General features: G+C 32.3%; 1 protein-coding gene across 2 annotated transcripts; it reads right to left on the reverse strand.

Moving 5' to 3' along the window:
• Nucleotides 1-1,875: 1,875 nt before the first annotated feature.
• LOC134723744 (ribonuclease Y-like) lies at nucleotides 1,876-20,852 on the reverse strand. 2 transcript variants are annotated; one of them, XM_063587289.1, is made up of 2 exons: nucleotides 20,794-20,852; nucleotides 1,876-2,816 (listed from the first exon to the last, which is right to left on the reverse strand). In XM_063587289.1, exon 2 carries the CDS (start codon nucleotides 2,796-2,798, stop codon nucleotides 2,022-2,024), a length of 777 nt encoding a protein of 258 aa, XP_063443359.1. In that variant the 5' UTR covers nucleotides 2,799-2,816; nucleotides 20,794-20,852; the 3' UTR covers nucleotides 1,876-2,021. The 2 variants fall into 2 exon arrangements, with proteins under 2 accessions (XP_063443359.1, XP_063443358.1); XM_063587288.1 differs by lacking the exon at nucleotides 20,794-20,852 and adding an exon at nucleotides 14,658-14,707.
• Nucleotides 20,853-26,555: the final 5,703 nt, after the last annotated feature.

Below are 26,555 nucleotides of genomic sequence, written 5' to 3' on the forward strand. Positions count from 1 at the left end.
TTCCAGTTCGACGGGTTCAAACAGAAAGATTTGAAAGCAGAGAAAACTGTGTATCTTATAATCGGCATGATTTTATCAGATGACAATACTGATACTAAAGTAAGGCTTGCGCATAGTTATATACTTTAATTCAGTCACGGACCCGCGATGTCACATGTGTGTTCTAGTGGGAAATAATAATTTCATGCTCGGCTTGATTTTGATCAGAATTATTTGACAATTCAAGATACTTTCATATCAGAATCAGAATCAGAATAATTTATAGCATTTGTTTATGTTACTGTTTTCTTTAGGTGTCACGTTTATGACCTAATTAACACATGTGATGGTCTTTAATCTTGTGATCACTTGATCATGGGTTTATTTGTGTATTACTACAATTTACAAGGGTCAATGTTTACATTGAACTATCGTTTCTAAAGGCTTTAATTTTTCATTTTGTATTTTTAGAAAACTAAAATCCACCAATTTAAAAACTCACGAACATGTAAATATTGATCAAACGAAGAAAATTGATACCCACGAATTAAAGTACTTTCACGGTAATACATAAAAAGGCTTGATAACATTTTAAATTGAAAACGAATGACCTGAAATCTTATTATAAGGTAAAGACATACAAAATCATTCCTTGAGACTCATAAACAGTCCATGATCTAAGCCCAAGAATTTGCATCAAAATGATGTTGAATGAAAAGTGAACTTATCTCCTGCACCACTTAGAAAACACCATATTTCAAAATTAAACTGTCACATCAATAATATTATCTTAGTTCACAGATACCACATGGTTTCTCTCTCAATTTAAAGGTGAAAATTGTTGCAAGAAGAAATAAAAATGAAATATACAATACCAATCAAGAAAAGTATCTCTTTTTTTCATTATATATATATGATTTTGCCAGTGATTTTTTTACAAATTTTTTCTTCTTCTATAAATTGTAAGATAATATAATTTAAAAACCATCTACAAAATAATTAGTTTTCAAATAAACCATATAAAGTCATGATAAACAACCTCAAAGAATATTTTCCCCCAAATTTTTTTTTTAAATTTTAAAAAAAGAGGGGCTTTTCATCCCAAATGCCTGTGCATTTTTCCTAAAACTTTCAAAATGTTACAATTTTGTGTTTAAAACATCTTTTTGTTAAGTAATATCAACGGTCGTCTTATCAGTATGAAATGACAAATTTATAGCCCCACTTAACCATTTTATAATTGAGAGAAAATATGAAATTTTCACTTTCTTGTGCATGGATCAGCGTTTGTTGTACTGTATAACTGTCACGTAGTTTTTGTCATTTTAGCGATAAATTTTAACATTCCATATAAGTGGGGTTGGCAAGCCATTAAACCAGATTAACCGACCATATTATCTTTAAATTAACTGTTCAGAGTCAGAAATATGGCAATTGTCATCACAAAGTCCGTTTCTATGTGTGTTGCCGTTTGTATTTGTTGCACCTCAGTTACTATTACGGTTGGTGTTTTTCGGTTTTAGGGGTTATAACCCGGATTTGTTTTCTCTCAATCGATTTATGAACAGCGGGATATAACTGTTGCCTTTAACTTTACAACTGTCCCATCAATGTCTCTATATCATAATTGATAATGCAAAAGGCGGTACCATTTACCATAACAATGAAAATATATGTTATATGCATCAAGTCTTTATAAACACGTTTGACTAACAGTCAAAGACAAAATTGACAGTAGATGTGGTTGTTTACTGAGTAGCCCTGACAAAACGTATGTTCGAACCTTCAGCATTCCTCTGAAATAGTTCCAACTGCCTAAGAAACAATAACTTCAAAGGAAAAAACCCGAATACATATGTTACGTTATATTCTAATTGAGTGCATGTCAAGAATGTTCAATGTATGACCAAAGACATGTAGAAGTTAGTTGTCCTATTGTTAGATTTTGATGATTGTATGAGTGCAAAACACGAATTAATCTTCAATTAAACTTCTTGTTCCAGTCTTCTTTTAATTGTTAAATTGTTTACATCTGCAATTAATCATTCAGCTTTTTGTTGATTCTTTCTGTTTAAAAGAGACCTTTTACCCGGAAAATTGGAAAGGTTTCCAGTACTTCGTATTTGTGGATTAAAAATCTTTACTGGGACAGCTTTTCTCTCTGCACACATCCCAGTGCGACCACCTTTTTGATTGAGTGACAAAGTAACATGCTGCGCTGTTTGAATGTTAACACTTCTTTCTGTATCTTTTGCTATTGACATATTCTCGAGCATTGCAGCCATTTTCGCAGACTCCTTGGATTGATTATCCAATTGTTTAGTAATACTATTTAAGTGTGTGTTCATCGTAACTTGTTGTAATTTAATTTCTGCTGTAAGACCATTAATGGCATTGTCTTGCAACTGGTTGTCGTATTTCATAACTTGAAGTTCATTTTCGACACGCGATATCTCCCCTCCAAGACGTTTTATTTCATTTTGTTGTTTCTCACACGTTTCTGTTGAAGATTGTACTTGTTCTTCCAAAATTGAAATTTTGCCCAACAACTCTTCCTTTATCCTGATCATTTTTTCTTCCTTCCTTTTCAGTTGCTCAATTTTCTTGTCCTTCTTACAGTTTGCCTGATCAAGTTGACAAATTTTATCTTCTTGATCTATAGTACGATCTTTTAAAACGTCAATCACATTTTCAAGCTCATGACGTTCTTTCTCTTGTTCCAGCAAAAGTTTATTCTTTTCTGCCTCATGCTGTTTTTCGTCCAGATCAATTTTGTATTTCAAAACTTCTGACTTGCGGGTCTCCGAAATAATATTCATATTCCTTTTCGGGCAAATCTAAAGAAATTCAAAAGAAATATTAAAATCTGGGGCTAAATGAATCGTGAGATCAATCAGAAACAAAATAATGGAAATTATAAAAGAAAAGTAATAAAAAAAAATTGACAACAGTTAATGAAAATATAAAATATAAGATGTGGTATGATTGCCGATGGAACAACTGTCTGCAAGATACCAAATGCACAAAAATTAACAGCTTTAGGTCACCGCAGATGTGTATTCACAAAACAAATGAATTATCAAAATTAATTAAATAATAAAACACAGTTAAGCGACCTATTGATACGAAAGTCAATTTATGCGTACACGTTGTTCTTACAAGGGAAGAGGGGACCTATGGGTTTTGTATTGATTTAGATGATTGATGTATGACATGTTAAACGTATATCATGAGATTCAATGATGGAAAAAATAACAAGTTATATTTAGAAGGAGTGATATTTGTTTGCAACAGAATATTTAAAACTTTTAACATTCGAAAAAAGGGGAAATCAATAGTTTGACATTAAGATAATATTATTTAACGGTTATTATGACATTAGAATACACTTAATTACCTTTATAATGCATATGCAATAAGATATCAAATGATAAAGTAAAATTGATCATTCAATTCAATTGAAAACTTCACAAATCTATGGAATAATAGACACATGTTCATTTAAACAAATTTAAATCGACAAATCATGTATACATTTAAAATTTAGTTAAATTCTTCTCTCGACCTGCTCGTCCGAATTTAAAGTATTTTATCTCTAAATTCAATAGGCTATAAACAAGACAAACACAGACAGAGGATTATATACTCACAGTAACATCTTATTTTCTCTTGCGATAACAATATTTATTTTACTTTATTGTACTTATTTCTTCGATTGAAACAACATGTAAATACATGACATATAACATTGTTCCTCTTTCGCATCGTTTCTTTTTTCCTCGGCTGATACGGTGCTTTTTGTCCGCAATTCGCTTTTTGTCCGCTTTTGCTTTTTGTCCGATAATTTTGCTTTTTGTCCGAAACTTTTGCTTTTTGTCCGTTGCTTTTTGTCCGTTTTGCCTTTTGTCCGATTATTTTGCTTTTTGTCCGAAACTTTTGCTTTTTGTCCGTTGCTTTTTGTCCGTTTTGCCTTTTGTCCGATTATTTTGCTTTTTGTCCGAAACTTTTGCTTTTTGTCCGTTGCTTTTTGTCCGTTTTGCTTTTTGTCCGAAAATTTTGCTTTATGTCCGATATAAAATGTGCATATTTTTGGCAGGTTCATTTTGAACTTCAAAATACCATGTCCTTTCAGGAGTTAAGGTGGTATGGGTGTCTTTCGCCATCTTGGATTGTAAAAAACAGAGAATCTACGGTCCAAATTTTCTATCAAGTTAGCAAAATTTGATGCAGGAATGCAGATTTTTAATGTGAATTTTCATTTCAAAGAACCAATTTATAAGAATATAACTTATAAATATTAATATTTTTACAAGTATAGATTATTTTTGGTTGTTTTTTTAATATTTTCAAATTGGCAATTTAAGGGGAGGTAACTCTAAAACAGTGCATTTTCTGAAGGACTCTACATGAAATTTTCTTATTTTGTCTTTTAGCCGGAAAAAACGTACGGTGACCCTATCTTTTCTTTTGATAATCTCAAAGCATTGTCCGAAAGCAATCTTTTCCTAATTTATTTTACAATTCTATCATTTTGTTTAGTTTCTATTCCCAAAATGTTGTTTTTTACTGTATAATCCATACAAAATTTGTCATTTGTCACAACCTGTAGCTTGAGAAAATGCACGGTGACCTATCATTTTTATAATATTTTTGAACATGTATCAATAGATACTACATTTTGACAAAGTATGAACAAATTCTATCATTTTTATTTTAGACTCCCATACCACCTTAAATACAGACCATACTCACATTATAAATGATTTGTACATGAAATTTCATGTCTTTTACAAAATATCGCATTACCTCTAAAATGGCTCGAAGCACTAATATCCTAGACCCGTAGGTGTTGGTCAACATATAGGGCAATGGGAATACTCTTGTATATCCCTAAGCCTAAAAAACAACCATTGAAAGCTGGCTAAACTAAGACATACTCCAGGTAGGCCATTATACCAGAAGTAGAGGTAGTCAAACCCTTATAAATGGCTTATAGCACTTATGTCTTGGATCTACACGAGTTTATCAGCAACGAATTAAAAGGGGCATGAGTTTCGCCGGTAAATCACGAAGTAAAAATAAACCTCATTATTGCCAGCTCTTCGAACTAAGAGATTCTCTACGTTGGCCATTATACCAGAGGTATAGGTAGGCAGTGTCTCTTAAATGGTCCATGGGCCATGGCACTTATGTCCTCGACCCTTACGAGTTGGTAAGAAGAGGGTAAGGGGAATACTCTAGTATATCACACAGTCCACCAAAAATAGTGACGGCTGCCCAAACTAAGACATTTTTAGGTGCGCCCTTAAACTAGATGTTGGAGTAGTCATTCTCTTAAAAATTACTCATAGCACTTATGCTATAGACCCGAACGAGTTTGTCAACAATGAGTTAAAAGGGGGATGAATTAGCCCGGTATAAAACGAAGTTGAAATAAACTGTTGCCCGCTGGCTAAACTAAGAAATTATCCACGCGGGCCATAATATGAGAGGTAGAGGAAGGTATTGCCTCTATAAAATGACCATGAGCACGTATGACCTAGACCCGTACGAGTTAGTCAGCAAAGTGTAAGGTTGTTACCCTAGTATATAATAAAGTCGAACTAAACTATTGCTGGAAGGCTAAGAGATTCTCCGCGTGGGCCATGATACCAGAGGTAGAGGTTGTCATTGCCTCTAAAATGGCCTAAATCACTTATTCCCTATAGAGAAGTACGCGGTATCATCAAAGGGTTTAAAAGGGAGTTGGAACCTCTGTTTACAAAGAAGTCGAAATAAATTATTGCCGGCTTGCTTAAGTACGAGATTCTCCAAGTTGGCCATTAATCCTAGGTTAAATGTGTGCATTGCCTTTTAAATGGCTGATAAAACTAACGCTCTAGACCTGTACTAGTTTGTCAGCAAAAGGTTAAAGGGGGGATGCGATGCCTCTTTTTACAACGAAAATATAAATTAAGCCGACTGGCCTATCTAAGAGATTCTATACGCGGGGTGTTATATTAGAGGATGAGGTAGGCATTACCTCTAACATAGCCATAACACGTATGTCCCAGACCCGTGTAAGTTAATCAGCAAAGGGTAAGGGGGGTACCTAAGTATATCACAAAGTCGAAATAAACTATTGCTGGCTGGCTAAACGAAGAGATTCTCCATATGGGCCATGATACCAGAGGTAGAAGTTACCATAGCCTAAAAAATGGCCACTTATTCCGTAGACCCGTACCAGTGCTTCAGTAAAGTGTTAAAAGGGGGAGGTGGTATCTATGTTTACAACGAAGTCGAAATGAATTATCGCCGACGGCCAAACAAAGAAATTCTCCACATAGGCCATTATAACAAAGGTAGTGGTGGACATTGCATCTAAAATGGCCCATACTTCTTATTCCATTGATCTGTATGAGTTTGTCAGCAAAGGATAAGGAGGGTACCCTGGTATATAACAAAGTCGAAATAAACTATTGCCGGTTGGCCAAAAATAAAAGATGATCCACGTTTATCATGATACCATAGGTAGAGGTGGGCCTTGCCTTTAAAAGGGTTCATAGCACTTATGCCAGCAAAAGGAAAGGAGGGTATTCTAGTATATCGCAAAGTCGTTATGAAATATTGCCGGCTGTTCAAACTACGAGATTCACCACATGGGCCATGCTACCAGAGGTATAGGTGGTCATTGCCTTTAAAATAGCCTATAGCACTTATATGGCATATACCCGTACGAGTTTGTCAGTAAAGAGCTAAAATGAGGAGGAGGTACCTCTGTTCACATTAAAGTCAAAATAACTGTAGCCGGTAGGCCAAACTCCGGGATTCTCTACGTGGATCATTATACCAGAGGTAGAGGTTTATTTCGACTTCGTTGTAAACAAAGGTAACACCTTTTATTTTTAACCCCTTGCAGGCAAAATCGTACAGGTCTTTGGAATTAGTGTTATATGCCATTTTAAAGGCAATTACCATATCTATCTCTGGTAAAATGGCCTACGTGGAGAACCTCTTAGTTTGGCCAGCCGGTAATACTTTATTTCGACATCTCCCCATTTTGATTCATTATTGTCAAACTCGTACGGATCTAGGGCATAAGTGCTATAAGAAATTTGTATGGCAATGCCCTCCTCTATCTCTGGTAAAATGGCCTACGCGGAAAATCTTTTAGTTTGGCCAGCCGGCAATTATTAAAGTGTATTAATATGATTTCGTTGCAAACAGAGGTTCCACCTTACCTTTTTAATTCATTGTTGTCAAACTCGTACGGGTCTTGGGCCTGAGTGATCTGTGCCTTTTTTAAGGCAATGCCTACTTCTACCTCTGGCATCATACCCCACGTGGAGAATCTCTTGGCCAGCCGGCAATTGTTTATTTCGACTTTTTTATATACCAAGGTACTTCCCTAACCCTTTGCTGACTTACTCGCTGGCTTATCCCTTATTGTAAGTAAGTAATTAAGGTCAATAAATATAAGACTATATGCCAGGTCTTTCTGACAACTAATTACAAACAAATTGGAGTTTATCTAATGAGGCTTTTCCCAGGATGCAATTGCTCGTAGACTGTATACAGTTGACCAAATAATCCACAAATTCTGCAAAAGGATCTTTTAATTATAGGCCATGTCCATTTAGATATTAAGAAACAAAAGCCCAGCATGACCGATGCATTTGTCTTTAACATCTCCGATATTGATTCCGCGTGGCCTTCCAATTGACACGAGTGTCCATTGGTGTTCATTGATAAACCTTTGGAGCTATATCAGTTTGTGTGGAAATTAAGAGCACGATGACCTTCCCTTGGTGATAACAACATGACCAACAACCATAGCGTGTGTTACCAAAAGCCGTCAGCGATAGTCACATCGACAATTTGCTACCTTCGTGGACAAAAGCCTGGCTTTTCGATGGATCCTAATTAACATCTAGTGTTGTCACTACCATTTGCTGTAGAGATTTAGTTGCACAACATAACAGAAACATTCTTTGTAAATACTCTATGTTGATATTTTGACAATTTTGGATGGTTTATATACCAATTGTAGCCGAAAAATGATAATGAAACATTTCTGTTTAATATCGATCTATTGTTGGAATTGTAAATTTTCATATTCAATTTTTGTTTGTTTAAAGATTACCATTTTAAATAAACATTTTAATTTTTTAAAAAGCAAGTGTTAGACTTGTGCTTTTATTGCCACTCAGTTCATAAAACCTGTCATTTTAGTCGAGCCTGTAACTTTTGTTGCAGAAAGCTCGACATATGAATAGTGATCCGGCGGCGGCGGCGTAAGTTAACTTCTGAAAAGCTTAATATTTTAGAAGGTGGAAGAATTGGATGCTTCATACTCTGTATATAGATGCCTCATGTTATGAAGTTTCTATCAGTCACATGTCCAATGTCTTTGACCTCATTTTCATGGTTCAGTGATCACTTGAAAAAAAGTTCAGAATTTTTGTAATGTTGAATTCTCTCTTATTATAAGTAATAGGATAACTATATTTGGTATGTGCGTACCTTGCAAGGTACTCATGCCCGTCAGACAGTTTTCACTTGACCTCGACTTCATTTCGTGGATCAGTGAACAAAGGTTAGAATAAGTTTTGGTGGTCAAGTCCACATCTCAGATACTATAAGCAACAGGGCTAGTATATTCGGTGTATGGAAGGACTGTAAGGTGTACATGTCTAACTGGCAGGTGTCATCTGACCTTGACCTCATTTTCACGGTTCAGTGGTTATAGTTAAATTTTTCTGTCTTGGTCTGTTTTTCTCATACTTTATGCAATAAGTCTACAATATTTGTTGTATGGAATGATTGTAAGGTGTACATGTCTAGCGGGAAGATATCATTTGACCTTGACCTCATTTTCATGGTTCAGTGGTCAAAGTTCAGTTTTTGAGTTTTGGTCTTTTTATCTAATATTATATGCCAAAGGTCACTATATTTGGTGCATGAAAATATCTTATGATCTATATGTAAGTCTCCCAGGTTTTATTTGACCATGACCTCAATTTCACGGTTCATTGCACAGTGTTAAGTTTTTGTGTTTTGGTCTGTTTTTCTTAAACTATAAGTAATAGGTCAAGTATATTTGTTGAATCGAAGAATTGTTAGCTGTTCATGTCTGCCTGGTATGGTTCGTCTGACCTTTACCTCATTTTCATAATTCATTTGGTCTTTGTTTAGCTATCTTGGTTAATGTTAAGTTTATGTGGCAGTTGTAATAAATCTTTATACTTAGGCCTATCAACATAATATTAATGATGAGTAAAGTAGGCGAGACATTTCAGTGTGTGCACTCTTGTTTAAATGTGCTTATTTATCCGAGTCCTGGACTGCATTCCAGTGGCTTGCATTCGTTTACTTTTGTGTAAATTTTATACAGATCAGTATTTTTTCAAATGTTTTACCAATATTTTAGCTGCATGTAACATCTTGAACACTCAGAACAGCAAAACAAAATTTAGATTTCAGAAATAGATAGCCTTTAGTCATCGACGAATAGCCGATGATTTCAAGAGTTGTTTCCGTTAAAGGATGATTCCTTTTTTTTGTGCAATACTTGCTCGAGGGTAATTTCAGCAAAAATTTTATCATTTTTGTTTTCATTACAAATTTTATTTATTACACTATTAGTTATAACTTTATGAATTGGCTCAAAAATCAACCCAAAAAATCGAATGATTTTGGCCTCAGATTTATTTTTCAAATGTTTATATCACTGTAAAAGCTCCAAATTGTCTCCCTTTAGTGCAATAATGACATTTTGTTTTGGCATTAGAATTAAAATGTCTTTTTCAACTCATCGGTGACCTAAAGATATTTTTTCAAATATGCTGTACGTATAAAACTAAATAGTTGTAAAATTAAATCGATTTCTGTAATTTAGTTCTTTTTTTATTTCGATATATATATCTCTCTATTTCTCCTATTAGTTCAACTTAAAAAAAAGTACCTTAACAAAAAAGGTTGCTTCTTTCGAGGGCAGATTGTGAGCTTAAGTGAACGATAACCCCATGTTTTTATTTGATTTTTCTATTTAGTATATGATAAAAGTTCATCTATAGAAAAACAAGCAAAATCCTACATGTATATTTAAATAATAATGGATTTATACCCTCCAGTCCCCTTAATGACAAAAAAAATAAATAGAACATTACGTTTAAGTATCACCTACAGTATTTTACAACCTCCATTGGTGATACAATATATGTATTTCTGCTGTTGTTTTATATAAGTTATTGTCCTGAATAAACATCTTTATGCGTTTTTGCGTTTTTGCGTTTCAGTTTTTATTGTGAAATTTCTTCAATCAGCCAAGACAAACTTTAAATTTCGCCTTAACGATGTTTTCGCGAGAAATCCATGTATTATTATCGAATTACTACAAATTTAATCATTGTCTAGTGCCCTAAAATGAAATTTTCCGAGACGCTGGGTTTGAAATGGGATAGCCTATTTAATTTAAAAAATATTTGCAATCTTTTCAAAAAGATGCAGATGGGAATTTTCGTTCCTTATGAAAGTGTTCGCAAGGAGTTAAATTATAAACTCCTTATAGGATTATCAAAAAGCAACTATTAAGGACCCCCTTGGAATAAAGATCTTCCAAGACAACGTTTTCGAGAGTTTGAGTTTAATACATGACTTTTTAAAACTTAATGGACGGAGCAGGATTATCTTACTCTTCCAGTTAACCATACATCATCACAGTTGCATTGGTTCTTGTTGCTCAGATTTTAAATTTCAATGATTTCGTCCGAGACCACAATTGTGGTCCCTTGATTTTCGTTATTAGTCCCTAGTGATAACCGTGGGTTACTCGCCAATAATTTTTATACCCCTTCCAAATTTATTTCTCCTTGTTTAATGCCTCAAATTGTAAGTAGGGGGGGGGGGGGAATTACACTGTAAAAAATTTGGGTCCAGAATTTTACAGGAAAGTAGTGATTTGGTCCAGCTGAAAAAAGGTTAAAAATTAGCACTTCGGAAGCTGTCAAAAGATTTCAAGACACCCTAAACACAAACTTGTCCATATTTTGAGTTAGACGCGATGAAGTTTTCTACAATTTTGATATAATTTGTCCCAAAATTAGTACAACACACTGTAAAAGTTTCATTGAGAAAGCGCAGGTGGGATATTTTTAAATTTTCATTTATGTTCTAAAAGAAATGCACTACGAATTAATTGTGTTCTCGGACCATTTGTTTTGTGGACTGTTGTGTATCTTGTTGTTTTTCATTCAGTTGCGGCTTTGTTGGTTTGTTTCAACCCTTTTTAGTGTGATTATCCTTTGGTACACTTTGCCTCTCTCTTATATGTGATATCGCAATAATTATATATATGTAAGCGTTCATATACATTTATATGGATACAATATTGAATTAAAATAGACATAATAATTAGATGAGTGAAAAAAAGAAAATGAAGTAATAATTGTACGTGTGAGGAGTTGGCATTCTTATAAAAAAGAAGATGTGGTATTATTGCAAATGAGACAACTATCCACAAAAGACCAAAATGACACAGACATTAACAGCATTAGGTCACCGTACGAACTTCAACAATGAGGAAAGCCCATACAGCATAGTCAGCTATAAAAGGCCCCGATAAGACAATGTAAAACAATTTAAACGAGAAAACTAACGGCCTTATTTATGTCAAAAAAATAAATGAAAAAACAAATATGTAACACATAAACAAACGACAACCACTGAATTACAGGCTCCTGACTTGGGACAGGCACAGATTTAAAAACACTTTTTAATAGAAAATTTTAAAGAAATACATCAACAGTGTTTATTTCAGAATTGCTCAAGTCTGTATGGCTTATTCCCGATTGTCCCACTTTTTTTAAAATTAAGAGCTCATATTGTCCCACATGAAAAGTTCTGACTGGTCCACATTATTTTATGAGGCGAAATGTTCTTATCCCTTGTTAGATTGTCTCTATGGTTTTGTTTCATATATATTAGCCAAAATCTACATTTATTTTTAGACATTGCGGCCATCTTAATTATTGGGCGGGGTCATCGGATACTTTTCTGAAACTAAATACCCTAAGGATGATTTTGGCCATTTTTACTTTAATTTTGCCAGTAGTTTCAGAAGAGAAGATTTTTGTAAAAATAATGACGACGACGAATAATGAGAAAATGAGAAAAGCTCACTTAGTCCTATGGTCCAGGTGAGCTAAAAAGCAAAACGGACAAAAAGCAACGGACAAAAAGCAAAAGTGTCGGACAAAAAGCAAAATTATCGGACAAAAAGCAAAACGGACAAAAAGCAACGGACAAAAAGCAAAAGTTTCGGACAAAAAGCAAAATTATCGGACAAAAAGCAAAACGGACAAAAAGCAACGGACAAAAAGCAAAAGTATCGGACAAAAAGCAAAATAATCGGACAAAAAGCAAAAGCGGACAAAAAGCAAATTGCGGACAAAAAGCACCGTATCACTCGGCTAATACCTCCAACGCCTGTACGTACAATAAACATAGCAGCAAATGCATATATACCAATATGACCACCTTCAATTCGACATAACTGCGAGCACCTTCGATACTAATACATTTAAATGTCAAACCTTATATAGTACCATAAACGCCCCAAAAAAACGCCAAAACTTTCCTCGTGCCTTATGCAACTAACATCAAACTTATGAATAGTACATACTGTTACAAAACCAGTATCCAAACCAGTTATACTAGTTCCCATCTATAAATAGTTACTACAAAAAGCAAACAGGAAACCCCCTATTTCAAACGAAATAAAATTCATTTATTAGAAAGTTGATTCGTATTGTATACAATCAAAAGGCACTCGGTTATACATAAAACATATTTAAATATCAAGATAAAAAGTTTATTGAAGGCAAAAAAGATGACATCATCATAAAAATAAAGGAAATAAGGGATATAGACGTAACAGCTAAACAAATATATTCAAACAAGACATTATTTTTTATTTTTCTATTTATTATATATCTGATTTGCTATTGTATTAGTTTTTTTATATGTTATATGACAGAAAGCGTTAGTTCTTAGTTATAGTGTGAAGTCATCTTGATGATAGCTGCACTATGAATATTTTTTATAAAGTTTATCCAAGATAATTTTACGATGTATGGTCTAGACAGAAATATTACAGTTTTTTTCTATCCGTTCTTTGGTCGATATAGTTGTACGTTTAACTGTGTCAGTTTTTATGGGCTCGCATTTGAATTTACCTTGGTGATCGGTATATATTTGTAAATAAATCCACTAATAGCCATTACAGCTTAAGGTCTTTTGATACTCTAACACCAATGAAAAAGGAAAATTCACAAAAATACTGAACTCCAAAGAAAAATCAAAACGGAAAGTCACTAATCAACATGTTCAAATGGCAAAAAAAAAGCTCAAACACATCAAATTAATGGATTACAACTGTCATATTTCTGACATGGTACAGGCATTTTATTATGTAGAAAATAATGGATTAAACCTGGTTTTGTAGCTTGCTTATCTTCTCACTTGTATGAGAGTTGTGTCAAATTAAGTGAAATAAGTAAGGAAAATCTTATCTTGCAGTTCGTTGGACGCTTAATGATATTCTTTCAATAGTTGGGAAATTATCTGACTGTAAGTTAAATAATTCAAAACTCGTTTCAAATTTCTTGTGCAGTATTTAATGAATAAAATGACTAATGCCTATTTCTAAATTTTTAAAAACTGATTCGATTAATAGTACATAATATATTTTTTTTCTTTTCATGATAAATAAAACCTGTGAAATTTCAAACTACATTTGTTGATCTATTTTTGTCTGGCAAATCTTTTTCATATATATAATAACTTTAAATTTATTACCTTCTTGTCGAAGATTTTGTAAGTTCAAGACAATTTTGTACAATGATAATATTAACATATTAATCAAGACATAAGAGTGATTAAATGATTTCAATGTCACATATTAATTAGAGTAATTAAATCCGTTGAATGTCACTTTAAAGTAAAGAATAATATTTCTGAAGGTAAATTAACTGTTATAAAAAAAACTACATTTGTTGATCTATTTTTATCTGGCAAATTTTTTTCATATACCTTTTTTACCCTATCAATTTAATTTTAATAACTAGTATACATTTTTTGATTAAATAGGTTTTGATCATTTCTAATATTACTTGGATATATTATCTCAGTCATAAGAATTGGAGAAACAATGTATGTCAGGAGCCTGTAATTCAGTGGTTGTCGTTTGTTTATGTTACTTATTTGTTTTTCTTTCATTTTTTTTACATAAATAAGGCTGTTAGTTTTCTCCTTTGAATTGTTTTACATTGTCTTAACGGTGCCTCTTATAGCTGACTAGGCGGTATGGGCTTTGCTCATTGTTGAAGGCCGTACGGTTACCTATAGGTGTTAATGTTTGTGTCATTTTGGTCTTTTGTGGATAGTTGTCTCATTGGCAATAATACCACATCTTCTTTTTTATATGTGTAATTTTTCTTTTCCAAATTACCAAAAAATAGTCAAATTCGTTTGCTGCTGAAAAGTTTTTATCCAAGAGTTGTTTATCTAATAATGACAGCTTACATTTGTATATAGTAATAGGTTTTTATTTTTATTTTCCCTCCTTTTTATGAAATGACAAAAATAATCCTGCAGATACACTGACTTTCATCTTTTAAATAATTTCCCATAAAACTTACCTTACAGTACGTAGGGTGTTCTTTCAATAGTTTTACAATTCACTTGAATTTCATTTAAATACGCCGAATACGGTTACGATTTTTTCTTGTGTAGTATTTAATGCTATGGACACGACTAATAAATATTTTGAATGTTCAAATTAATTCTATTGAATGAATAAAATAGTTGTCATTTGAAGGAATAACACGGTCGACATATATACCGAGAACACAGTGTGATGTTACAACTTTAAGAACTTCCTTGTTAAGTGCATGCGATACGTATGTAGTGTTGATGCAACGATGACATTTTAACGAAAGTTTGCATGGAAGCTATTTTTCACCTAGTCAATTCAAATATGTTATGAAAAATATATCTTCAAGTGTTATTTTTAGAGATAAATGTGGGCCGACATTTTGGATATTTATTGAAAATTTTGATGTCTTTGAAATTTTTATCCTTTGTTTCAAACGACGAATGTTTGTAAAAATATTCGGACTATCTTCTCTTCAATAGTGTTTTTTTTTGTTTTTTTTTTGTTTTTTGTTTTTAAGGAAGGACGCAACTTTTAACATAAGCTTGTCTTGAATCTTATGTTGACGAAACGCTCATGTGACAAACCCAACAATTAGCCTGTTGGAGATATTGTATTCATTTCGTTTTAAAAATCAATAATATCTCTTATTTTTTCTTTTTGTTAATGGTACTGTCTACTGTTAGTAAATTTATGCATTGTTTGATATCATATTTGTAACTCTTATTCATTTTTAAAGATGTTTTACTATTTGTTACTTGTCGATAAAGAAATATATTTTATACTTATACTACTGTTACCTTTATATAGCATTTTTTTTTCCATACAACCAATTCGTAGAGTGTTATCGATACTTCTAAACACAATATGTTTTTTTTATACATCAAATATTTACAGTTTGATGAATATTTTCATATAGGCTATTTTTTGCCTGATTAACTTTTATTCCTTGTGCTACTTTTTGAGTTAAATGAGGTCGAAATTTTGTACATTCGCTCAAAATTCGGATCTGTGGCCGTATTTTTCTTTTCGTAAGAAAGACATAACTTTTTTTTTAAAAAGATAAACACAAATTGTTTTTGGTTAAATAATTTGCAATTTCTATATTATATACGTATCCTAACAATTTATGCATTTTTTATTCAGAAATAACTCATATTTATCAAATGGTGATGAAATGAGAAAAAAAAAATTTTATGCTGTATATTAATCAAAATTAAAAGAAAAATTCATTATTCCAGTACAGTTTTATAAAATGTGGTCCACATAATCTCCCTGCAAAATGAAACAAAAAAGTCCGTTTAAAAAGTAGGGGTCCATGCACTCGATTGTTTTCAAATTAATTCAGTTTGAATGATAAAAATTAGTCGAAAAATGCATCTTTTCCCGATATGTCACAGTTTTACGTCACGAAAATAACATTTTACGTTAGCAACGACATTACCTCCCCTTTAACTGTATCTTATCCCTTAATAACATAAAATGTTGGCAGTGAAAAGATTTTGATTTACCATGACAAAAATGTGATAGTGTTGTCTTACGACTTTAAAAAAATCAGTTACATTTAAATGTAAATGTGCATTTACCATTGCATGTTATAACAATTTTAAATTAAAATAATAGATAATAGATAATATAACGCAAGATATTTTTTTACCGAGGACCTTGAATTTCAATATTGTTGAATCACCGACATGTATAGACTTACAACGAATGAGAGTGTTTAACTACTAAGCCGTATTGACCATAATGTCTCGTACGATCGGGAGACGTACTGCATGTCTGATTAGACACGTTAAAAAATATCCAAGTTAACAGCTGATTCAGCCCTTAAGGAATTTCCGATATCATAAAAGATTCACAATACAAAGGGAACTTCCTCTGCTTAATTGAGCCCCGTAATAAATGTGATAAGTTAAGTTTTGTTTAAGATTGTCGAAAGCAAAGTTTCATATGCACGACATAGGAAATACTAAATAATAGATGGATGGCCACACGAAAATGGCTTCACTTTCGATAAAAAAAAATGGTTCACTTTCGATCAAAAAATCAGGAAAATGAAAGAGATATCACGTATTATGATATCAGTGTTAAAACTGTAAACGTGTGTTGTTTATAATACAAATTCAAGATCTTCGTGTACATATTGACAATATTTCATTTTATTACTTTAAAAACTTTTGGTGTAGAAAATTCAGGAACTGCCTCTCCCTGCCTCATAGGTAGTTACGGCCCTTATATTTATCGACAATGTCTTACGATGAACATTTTTACAAAAAGGACGAGACTTACTTTGACATAAGCCTGGCCCATCAGCTTTTCGTTCAGACACTTGTGATGATTTATATGGTTTTTGAAGCATTTTAAGCTCTTGAATATCGGATTAGTCGGAAAATGTTTATCCTGTTCAGTTTCAAACTAAAAGAGAAAATTGCACTTTTTTCACAAAACAGGACAGTTGGCTGAAGAATATTATTATGCTTGCGTCCATTCTTTTGAGGGAAAGACTTGCATTTCACAATGGAATTGCCATACAAAAGATACAGGTCTAGGATTTGCATTGCCCTAGAAATTAAATTGATCAAACCTGGTGAAATAAATGGACAGAAATGTGGAATAAAAATGAAGCTAGTACAAAATAAAACATCAGAAATGTAAAATACATATATTATAAAATATTTTCTTATATTCTATAATGTTTTAATATACTTGCATATTTTATCTTATTTTATAAATCGGATAAATAAAAATGTCTACAAAAGGTACATTGTTTAACATGTAGACGCTATAAACACTTTTTTTTAAAGTAAAGTTTTTCAACGGTTTCATTTTTATTTAATCGGAATCACCATTGGCATATTTTGAAATATAACTAGAGTAAAAATGGCACGCGCTTCGTCCACAACACTACATTAGTACGCTCGAATTATCCAAAATAGTATATGTAGCAATCGGAGATGGACAACATACATTATATACTGAGACAAAAAGTTTAGCAACACTTTTTTTTCAATTTTTCTTTTGTTGTTTCTGCAATTATTTTTTTTAAACATCATTGATATAATCCTTAGTTTCACCTGTTATTTTTAACAGTCTTCCTTTTTTTTCTGAATGATTGATTTCGCACCATTTTAGCCTTCCACGTGAAATTGATATTTTATCTTTTGTACCTGTACTTTTAAAACAAAATTAATTTTTTTTTTCACTAACGTTCAAAAACACAGCACTTGTAAGAAAAACACTGAAAAGTTCGAAAAAATTGCATGGGGTGTCAACCTGGGCTCCCCGAAAAGGCTATTGGAATGGTTGATGCCAGAATGAGTGGTTCTGATGTCGTGGCTTGATTAAATGTGCATATGTCAACAGTTTAGAGACTAACAAACAGATATCGACAAATTGCAACTGCACGGGATAGGTCGATATGTCGTAGGCCAAGAAAAACTATCGCCAGGGAGGAGCGCTACTTTCGCTTTACATCAACACGTGACAAGTTGTTTCCGGCCGCAAGAGTAGTGCATTGACTAAAGGCAGCTGCTGGTGTGCCTGCCAATCCTTCATTGATGCACTTAGGGCATGGCCGAGAAATTGATTTTGAATAACATTATACTGATTTTCGCATATTGACCCTCCTGCGCTCCATACAAAGATAATCCTAATAAAGAGAGTGATAAATATTCATATTGCTTCTGACATGTCATAATTTGATTTATTTATTATTAAAATCATATTTTGTTACAATTTTGTAATAAAATAAAATTTCATATTTTTGTTGCTAAACTTTTTTGGCTCAGTATATATGTATATTTTTAGGCCCTTCTACAACGAAATTTGTTTTACATGCACACGTATAAAAATTGCGGTTTTTATTCAACGCAATCATAGGTTTGAAATATATTGATGTGCTCTACGCGTAGTTATTTTTAGACGCGTAGTACCTATTGTAAGAACCGGTTTAGATTTCGCGGGTAGTATATAAGTAAAGGAGCACTACGTTGATTACTACTACAGTGTAGACATATTTACAGTAGTGTAGAATTGTTATGTAGTTCAGAGATCAATTGGATGATTGTGTATTAATTATGATATTTGTTTATTTTTAGATATTCTGTAAGGCCAGTGTACCATGAATTTTTTTATTTAGACAATAGTGGACGTTACGCATTTGCATTCAGTGAATCCAATATTTTGGTGGACAATGAAAATTATTGATGATTTAGTTTGTATAAATAAATGTTTAATAAAATGGACATGGTCACCATGCTGGACAAAATCAGAAATGTGTTTCTTTATTTTATTACAAAATATATAGTATACAGTTTAGGTTTGAAAAAGGTTTCAGAAAATAAGTAGCGATGTGCACATAAATACTTTATGTTCGTTTGAACAAGTGAATTAGAACATAACGTAGTTTTCAATTTAGACTCGTTTATATATTTAAGGAATAACTGTAATATTTTTTCTGTCTATGAAGAAATAACATATTAAAAAATTTTGAGCACAATGAATAATAGCGGGTTATTTAACAGTGTGCACCACATTTTTTGTGTTATTTCGAATAGACAGCAAAAATATTACAGACATTTCTTATAATTTAATTCTAAATTCCGTTTTAAACCGTAGAAAACCATGAAAAATGATGATGACGTCACGGCCACATGACTAAATTATGTCTATGGGCTGATAACAAAATAACGTCAGCTAATCCGAAGACGTGTTACATCCAAAATTAAAGTATATATATATGTTACAATGAATTTGTATAATCAGTGATTATGTAGAATCCCTGAAATTTTCAGGGATTATGTAGAATCACTGGCCAGCTTAGGGATTATATATAATCACTAAAAATTTCAGGGATTATGTATAACCACTAGAAATAACGTCAGCGATTATACATAATAACTGGAATGAAGAAATAGTTTTATTTCTAAAGAAAATTAATAAAAGTCATATTAAAACAGCATTACCCTGTATAAACATGAATTGTAAAATGTAAAGCACAAAATATCAAAATGATAACCCTATTGTTTTAAATGGTAGGCACAATATATTAGAATGTTAAACACAATGTATTTAAATGATATGCTAAAAATCTGTTTTTTACCAAAATATCTACATTTAAGAAGAAGAAAAATCTTCACAAATCGAATAAGATTTTATAACCCGCCTAAGAGAAATAAAGTGTTCAGAAAAAACATATGTAGGTACCCTCCCTCAAAAAAGGGAATTAGCAACCTCGAACTGGTTCGAGCAAGACACCATGTTTTTGGCCAGGCGATATCCTTTTTCAGACTTCTGATGAACAATTACAAAATATGCTTTTTTGAGATTCTCTTTCCTTTTTTACCCTGTGGAATTGCTTTGAGAATATAACACCAAATGCCAGCATCCTCTAAAAAAAAAATTTAATTGTCAATCCTTAGTTTTTTCTATACATTTAGATGTGAAAATTCTCTCTGTTTGAATTTCTTTTTCATTTGAACAAAAACAAAAAAATCAAAAAACAGATGTTCCATAATCTAACTTCTTCACCATTTGTTTACATGTACCACGAATAACATGCTCTGTGGATTTACAAATAGGACATAAATATTCTTTTTTTACGCTGGCTGTTAATAAACAAACGATACATGTAAATTTATCGCTATAAAGGGAATCTTGGTATTATTAATTTTGAAGTCTTCAACTTTATCTCGAAACCCTGTGTTGGTTATATCTTTAAGATTATCCTCTGTGTTTAAAAGCAAAATTAAAGGAAAATGAAAGTACAAATTATAATTTGTCTATAGTTTTTTTTATCAAACAAAGGATCCTTAAATTATTCATAATCCCTGAAATTATATTCGGGAATTGGTAGAATAATTATTAAAATGTTCAGTGATTATGTAAAATCACAGGTCATTTTCATGGATTATATACAATTACTAATGATTTTAGTGATTCTACATATTCCCTGAAAAATCAAGGTTTCTACATAATCCCTGATTATACAAATTCACTGTAACATATATTTATATATATATATACATATATATGCTATTTGCATGTACATCTACGAGTAATTATGTGAAGCTATAAAAACAATACCTTGAAAGAAAATGACGAAGGCTAACAAAACTTACCCAATGCAGTATGTTTCAAGTCTAAAGAATAAATAAGATATAATTTTGACAGTTGTGTAATCAGCTGCCTGTTATATTGTGAAATTTGTCACGATATCTTGCACATGTTGCATAGTATTTAAAATAGATATTCAATCAATTAATTTCGATATTTAAATCGTATTCATGAAAAAAACAAGGATTAACGGAATGTACAAGATACGGGGCGCCGAATGGGACTCTTGTGGTTTTGTACAAAATTCAATTCTGTCACAACAAAATCATTTTTGTCTTTCAAAACTATGTGATACAGATTTGTTTTATGAGAACTTCAACCTTGTGATGACAAAATTATTTTTTTGTGGAAAAAAAATCATTTTTGTAGACAAAATTCATTTTCGTCATGACAAAAGTCAATTGTCAAAAAGGTACAAAATTGATTTTTGTTACATGATATGGAAATTAAAACACAAAAGTGAATTGTGTAAGACAAGATTTAATTTTGTGAGACAAAATTGACTTTTGTGAAAAAGGTTCTAATATGACGTCCTTATTACGCTTTGTTAACAAAGCCGTATTCTAATGAGCACAAAAAATATGCTTGACACATACGCAAGAACTCACTGCTTATATTAATGTTATTTCCATCGTTATCCTTTAAAATATATACATTTAGGCAGCTAACAAAAACTTTTATTATATATTTTCATGAAACAACATATATTTATCCTGCTAGTAGTTTTTAAACTTATCAAATATGAAATGCAATGCACTGATTCCTCGAGGGGGAAATGGGAACAGCCAAAAAAAAATTACGGTAATTTCGTACGCTTCAACCTATAAAAATACTATATTTGTCCTATTAGAATCGAAATAATTCCTTCATGTCATGCTCTATGCTCATTTTAACATGGGTAGGCATTATATTTGTCTCACAAAAGTCAATTTTGTCTCACAAAAGCCAATTTTGTCTCGCATAAGTCGATTGTGTATGCAAATTATTTCACAGAATCCAAACTAAACTAATCTGCATACAAAATTGACTTTTGTCGCCCAATTTTCAAATTAGGTTACAAAAGTCAAGTATGTGTAACAAAAATGAATTTTGTCATGACAAAAGTTACTTTTGTCGAGTGAAAGGTACTTTTGTATGACAAAATTTTAAATTTGGATTATGCTACAAATTTTGTGAAACTGAACTCATTTTTGTTGAACAAAAGTCACTTTTGTCCGTACAAAATTGAATTTCGAGTATAAAACCACAAGAGTCCCATTCGGCGCCCCGTACTTTTGTCCTTACAAAATTGAATTTCGAGTACAAAACCACAAGAGTCCCATTCGGCGCCCCGTACAAGGACCTGACAAATTGTCCAAATTTTAATGTTTACAGAACCTTTCATATGTTAATGTCGGATTTTAGGTTTGTTTAAAATATTTTTTTAAAGAAGGATGGCTTTTTAAATGTTCTTTTGGGGGATTTAGTAAATTAAATCTTCTATAAAGACTTCACAGTATCCTTGTATAACTCTGTATAACTATATGCATAACGAAACGTATTTCCTAATTATACACATTTATCTAATCAGCAATACAAACTATGCTTCAAAGCTGGGACTATTAAACTACACTGATACTATAGTCACGTGTGTCATTCGGTTTATCGAGATAAATGGGCGTGAAAGAATATCTAACGGCGGTCAAGTATTGAGAGACGATCGTGAAAGTTCTGGTAACGGATCGTGAAAGGCGTTTAATGTACATTCTAGTTCAGAATCTTTGAAAAAATCGCTTAATTTTCAAAACGCGGAACAAATTCGAACAAAAAGAATATGTCTGTCAAAATGGTTTAATTTCATTAACATAACTGTGAAAGAAGATAAAGAAAATATGAAGTACTTTTTGAAAAAACACAAAAGGCGCAATGCGTGTCTATGAAATTAATTAAAAATAACACGCTTTGTGTACCTATAATGGGTCATATTTCAGAATATCCTGATATATTTGAAATTTAATTTTTGGTGTATCTGATAGTACAGTCAAATTAAAGTATGTTCTTCCATTAAAAGCGTTAATTTGTTTATGAAAACCTTGAATTTGTTGAATTTCCATCAAACTTGATCGTGAAAGATCAGGCAACGTATTTTGTCGATCGTGAAATAAAATGCGTGACCAGACTTAATACTAGTAATCAGAAATCAGTTTTTCTATTACCATTTGATAAATCTGCATATTGTTGAAGTCTGTAACTATTTTGACAATGATGAACATTACAGCTATTATCTTTTTTTTCTATTCAACACTTTACCTCAAAAGTTAAAAAAAACAACTAATAACGTGTCTAAATAAGTGTGAAAGATTCAGCTCTGTGCATCAGTCTAGTGCACTTCAGGCACACCGACACTAGTTAGCCAATAATATGGAAAGTATGCAACGTTTAAACCAAAATGTTATCCATCAAACAAAAAATCATAGCAAAAACAGCACATTTCATGTGTAGTTTTGGATTGAACGATAACCAACATTGTGTGCAACAGAACTTTTTAAGTTCTTTATAAACAACGCAGATAAGGATTGATTTAACTATATAGTACATATTATAGAATACCAAAGCGCAAATGCTGTAATGTCTTGTTTGCTTTACTTATGATAGTATATGTGTTGAACGTCTATAATATCAAGGGTTTTACTAGAAGTGTCAAATGCGCTTAAGATTATCAATGTTTCATACAAAAAGGTCATGGTCAGATGAATCATGCCATACAGATCTCTACAAATATCCCATACATCAAATAAACGTGTTCCGATCCTTACAGTGCCTTAGAAACTGACAAATGTAAAAGTTATGCTTGGCCAATTAATTCGAAACATAAGGTCAAAAGTATATGAACCCTGACCGACAGCCAGACATAGACATCTTTCTATCATTTTATAAATCAAACACAATTGAAGTCATCGTGGTCATATAAGAAACATGCAGACAGACATGTACACCATACACAAAACACCTTGTCGCTATTGCATACATGTATATATTCAAAAGGCCAAACAACATAAAACAAGCTTTAGTTGAAACCTTGCAAAAGTCAAAAATATACACTTTACAATCATAACTACAGACAGTTATCCTCAAGCTTAACGAATCCTCGATACGGACTTGACCACTAAAATAAATCTTCATCCATGAAATGAGGCAAATTCAGAGTCAGGTGAATCCTGTTTGACGGACATTTAGTTTATAGGATCCAATATACAAAATATGGGTATCCTATAACCCATGATAAGTGAGTACTTCACATGACGATAAAAAAAACTTCATCCTTCAATCATCCAACTATTTTACAAACAACATGTTCACGAACGCCCAAATAATAATTTTAATGAATTTGCGCGTCTTGCGTACTAAATTATAATTCTAGTACCTTTAACAACTATTTACGCCACTGGGTCGATGCCATTGCTGGTGGACGTTTCCTCCCCGAGGGTATCACCAGCCCCGTATTCAACACTTCGGTGATGAAATGAATACCAATAATGTGGTCATTTGATACAAATTTCTTGATTATAAAACTTTGAGTTTTTCGAAAAACTAAGGGTTACCATAGTCGTATTTGGTACAACTTTTAGGAATTTTGGATCCTCCATGCTCTTCAACTTTTTACTTGTTTGTCTTCATAAATATTTTGATATGAGCCTCACTGATGATTCTTGTGTAGATGAAACGTACGTCTGGCGTACTGAATTATAATCCTGGTACCTTTGATAACTATTTGTACTTGTACAAATAAAAATTTCCTGTTACCCCGCTTATTTCCCGAGAAAGCGATGATATGGATTGTTTTTATGCGCAGCAGTCCATTTTAGCTCCTCTTTGAGATCTAAACAAAAGTTTCAAGTTCCGGGTGTAACAACTTGCAGTATACACTAACATACATTGGTGGATAATATAAAATTTGCTTTTTTGGCGACTGTACTACGTCCTACAGTGACATCGGAAGTTGCGTGGCACCAAATCAACATTACAGGTAAGATTTATTTTGATAACTATATCATTTCAAGATATAAAATTGAGCCAATGTTGATGTTCTTTAGATAAGAAAATAAAATATTGTTTGGAATAATGCTAGCCATAAAAAAATATCAAACGTTTGATTTATATTTCGCGCTTCATTCTAAAACACGCACTGTCAGCAACATGAACGTCTTCGTAGCATCAGATCTTTCACGATCCTTTTCATGATCTTCAAAAATGCGGTACGTGTTCTTTCACGATCCAAAAAATCAATTTTGTGTGAATAGTTCTTTATTCACCAAGTTTCAGATTATATTTATATAAAATAACTATGAGAACCGTTTAAATAATTCAAATACAATGCCCTTATTTTGATAAACGTAGTTTATTTAGTCGAATTTGTGAAAAAATCGTGTTTGTTTACATTTTTTATGTCATTGAAATGTCGAGAAGCAATCTGCCTTTTGTCGTTTTGTAATAACTGTGTACTTTTGAAACTGGATATTCTGACATACTGATCATAATGTTGAACCATTTTGACAGACAGTTTTATTTTGTCGTATATGTGTCTGTGCAATTAATTAAATTAGAATATTTACTGATCTTTCATATATCTTCTCGATTAAATGTCTTTCACGATCCGTTACCAGAACTTTCACGATCGTCTCGCAATACTTGACTGCCGTTAGATATTCTTTCACGCCCATTTCTCTCGATAAACCGAATGACACCCGTGATAGTGTAATAGTCCCAGTTCAAAGTTACTGTTAAACAACTTACTACAGTGGTGGTGTGAATAAAAGCGGATACAAAAATATATGGGTAAAAGTACTTCAGACAACTTTTCCACTAGTAATTGTTTAAAAAATATTGCTATCATTGATCTAATTTAGAAAAAGGACTCACTACGACGGCTCAGGTCTGACAACTCGCGCAATTTATGAAAAGGGTTAAAACTCGTTGAATATAGGCAACTTCCAAGTCGCCCCACTAATGAAAAATGATGCAATACCGTTGAATATAGGTCTGAGTCAAATTTCTATAATTAATTGTTTTCAAACCATCAACAAAACTTACTAATCAACTTTTCAACAACAACAAACGTGGCTGACTTTCAATACTTTAACTGGCAAAAACAAGACACACGCTTAACTGCTAATGTTATGATTAGACATTCTCTTTGATACTATGTTATTTGAACTTCATTATATATATGTCGTGTACATTTTATTATTTTATACAGGTTATTACTTGTACAAATATTTTATACAAGTAATTACTTGTATGAAGCCACCATACAGGTTATTACTTGTACAAATATAATTGTACAGGTAATTACCTGACAATTTTTTTGTGGAGAAAAAGATAATAACGTGTACAACTCACTATCTTTTAGTTATATTTGTTTCTTCTTATTTAAAACTCTTATCTTTGAGTTTGCTAGTCTGGATTTTTGTTCTCAATTGTTTATTAGTACATGTGATTGATTTTGAAATGTTTGAGGTTTACAGACGAACGACGGACGTAAAGAAATAACATAAGCTAACATGACACCTTAATTTAGCTAAAAAGCTTGATGCAATCTAAATACGGACTTATGGGGAAAGTGACAACGCCGTTAAAGTAAAAATAAATTGTAACCCTTCTAAAAATTATTTTCAAACATAAATCATTACAACCTTGTTGTCTGTTATATGGTCCGATTGTTGTCTCTTTGACACATTTCCCATTTCCATTCTCAATTTTATACATGGTCACAATAATGTATGTGACC

This window comes from Mytilus trossulus, chromosome 6, assembly GCF_036588685.1.
Source record: "Mytilus trossulus isolate FHL-02 chromosome 6, PNRI_Mtr1.1.1.hap1, whole genome shotgun sequence".
In the NCBI taxonomy this organism is placed as follows: Eukaryota; Metazoa; Mollusca; class Bivalvia; order Mytilida; family Mytilidae; genus Mytilus; species Mytilus trossulus.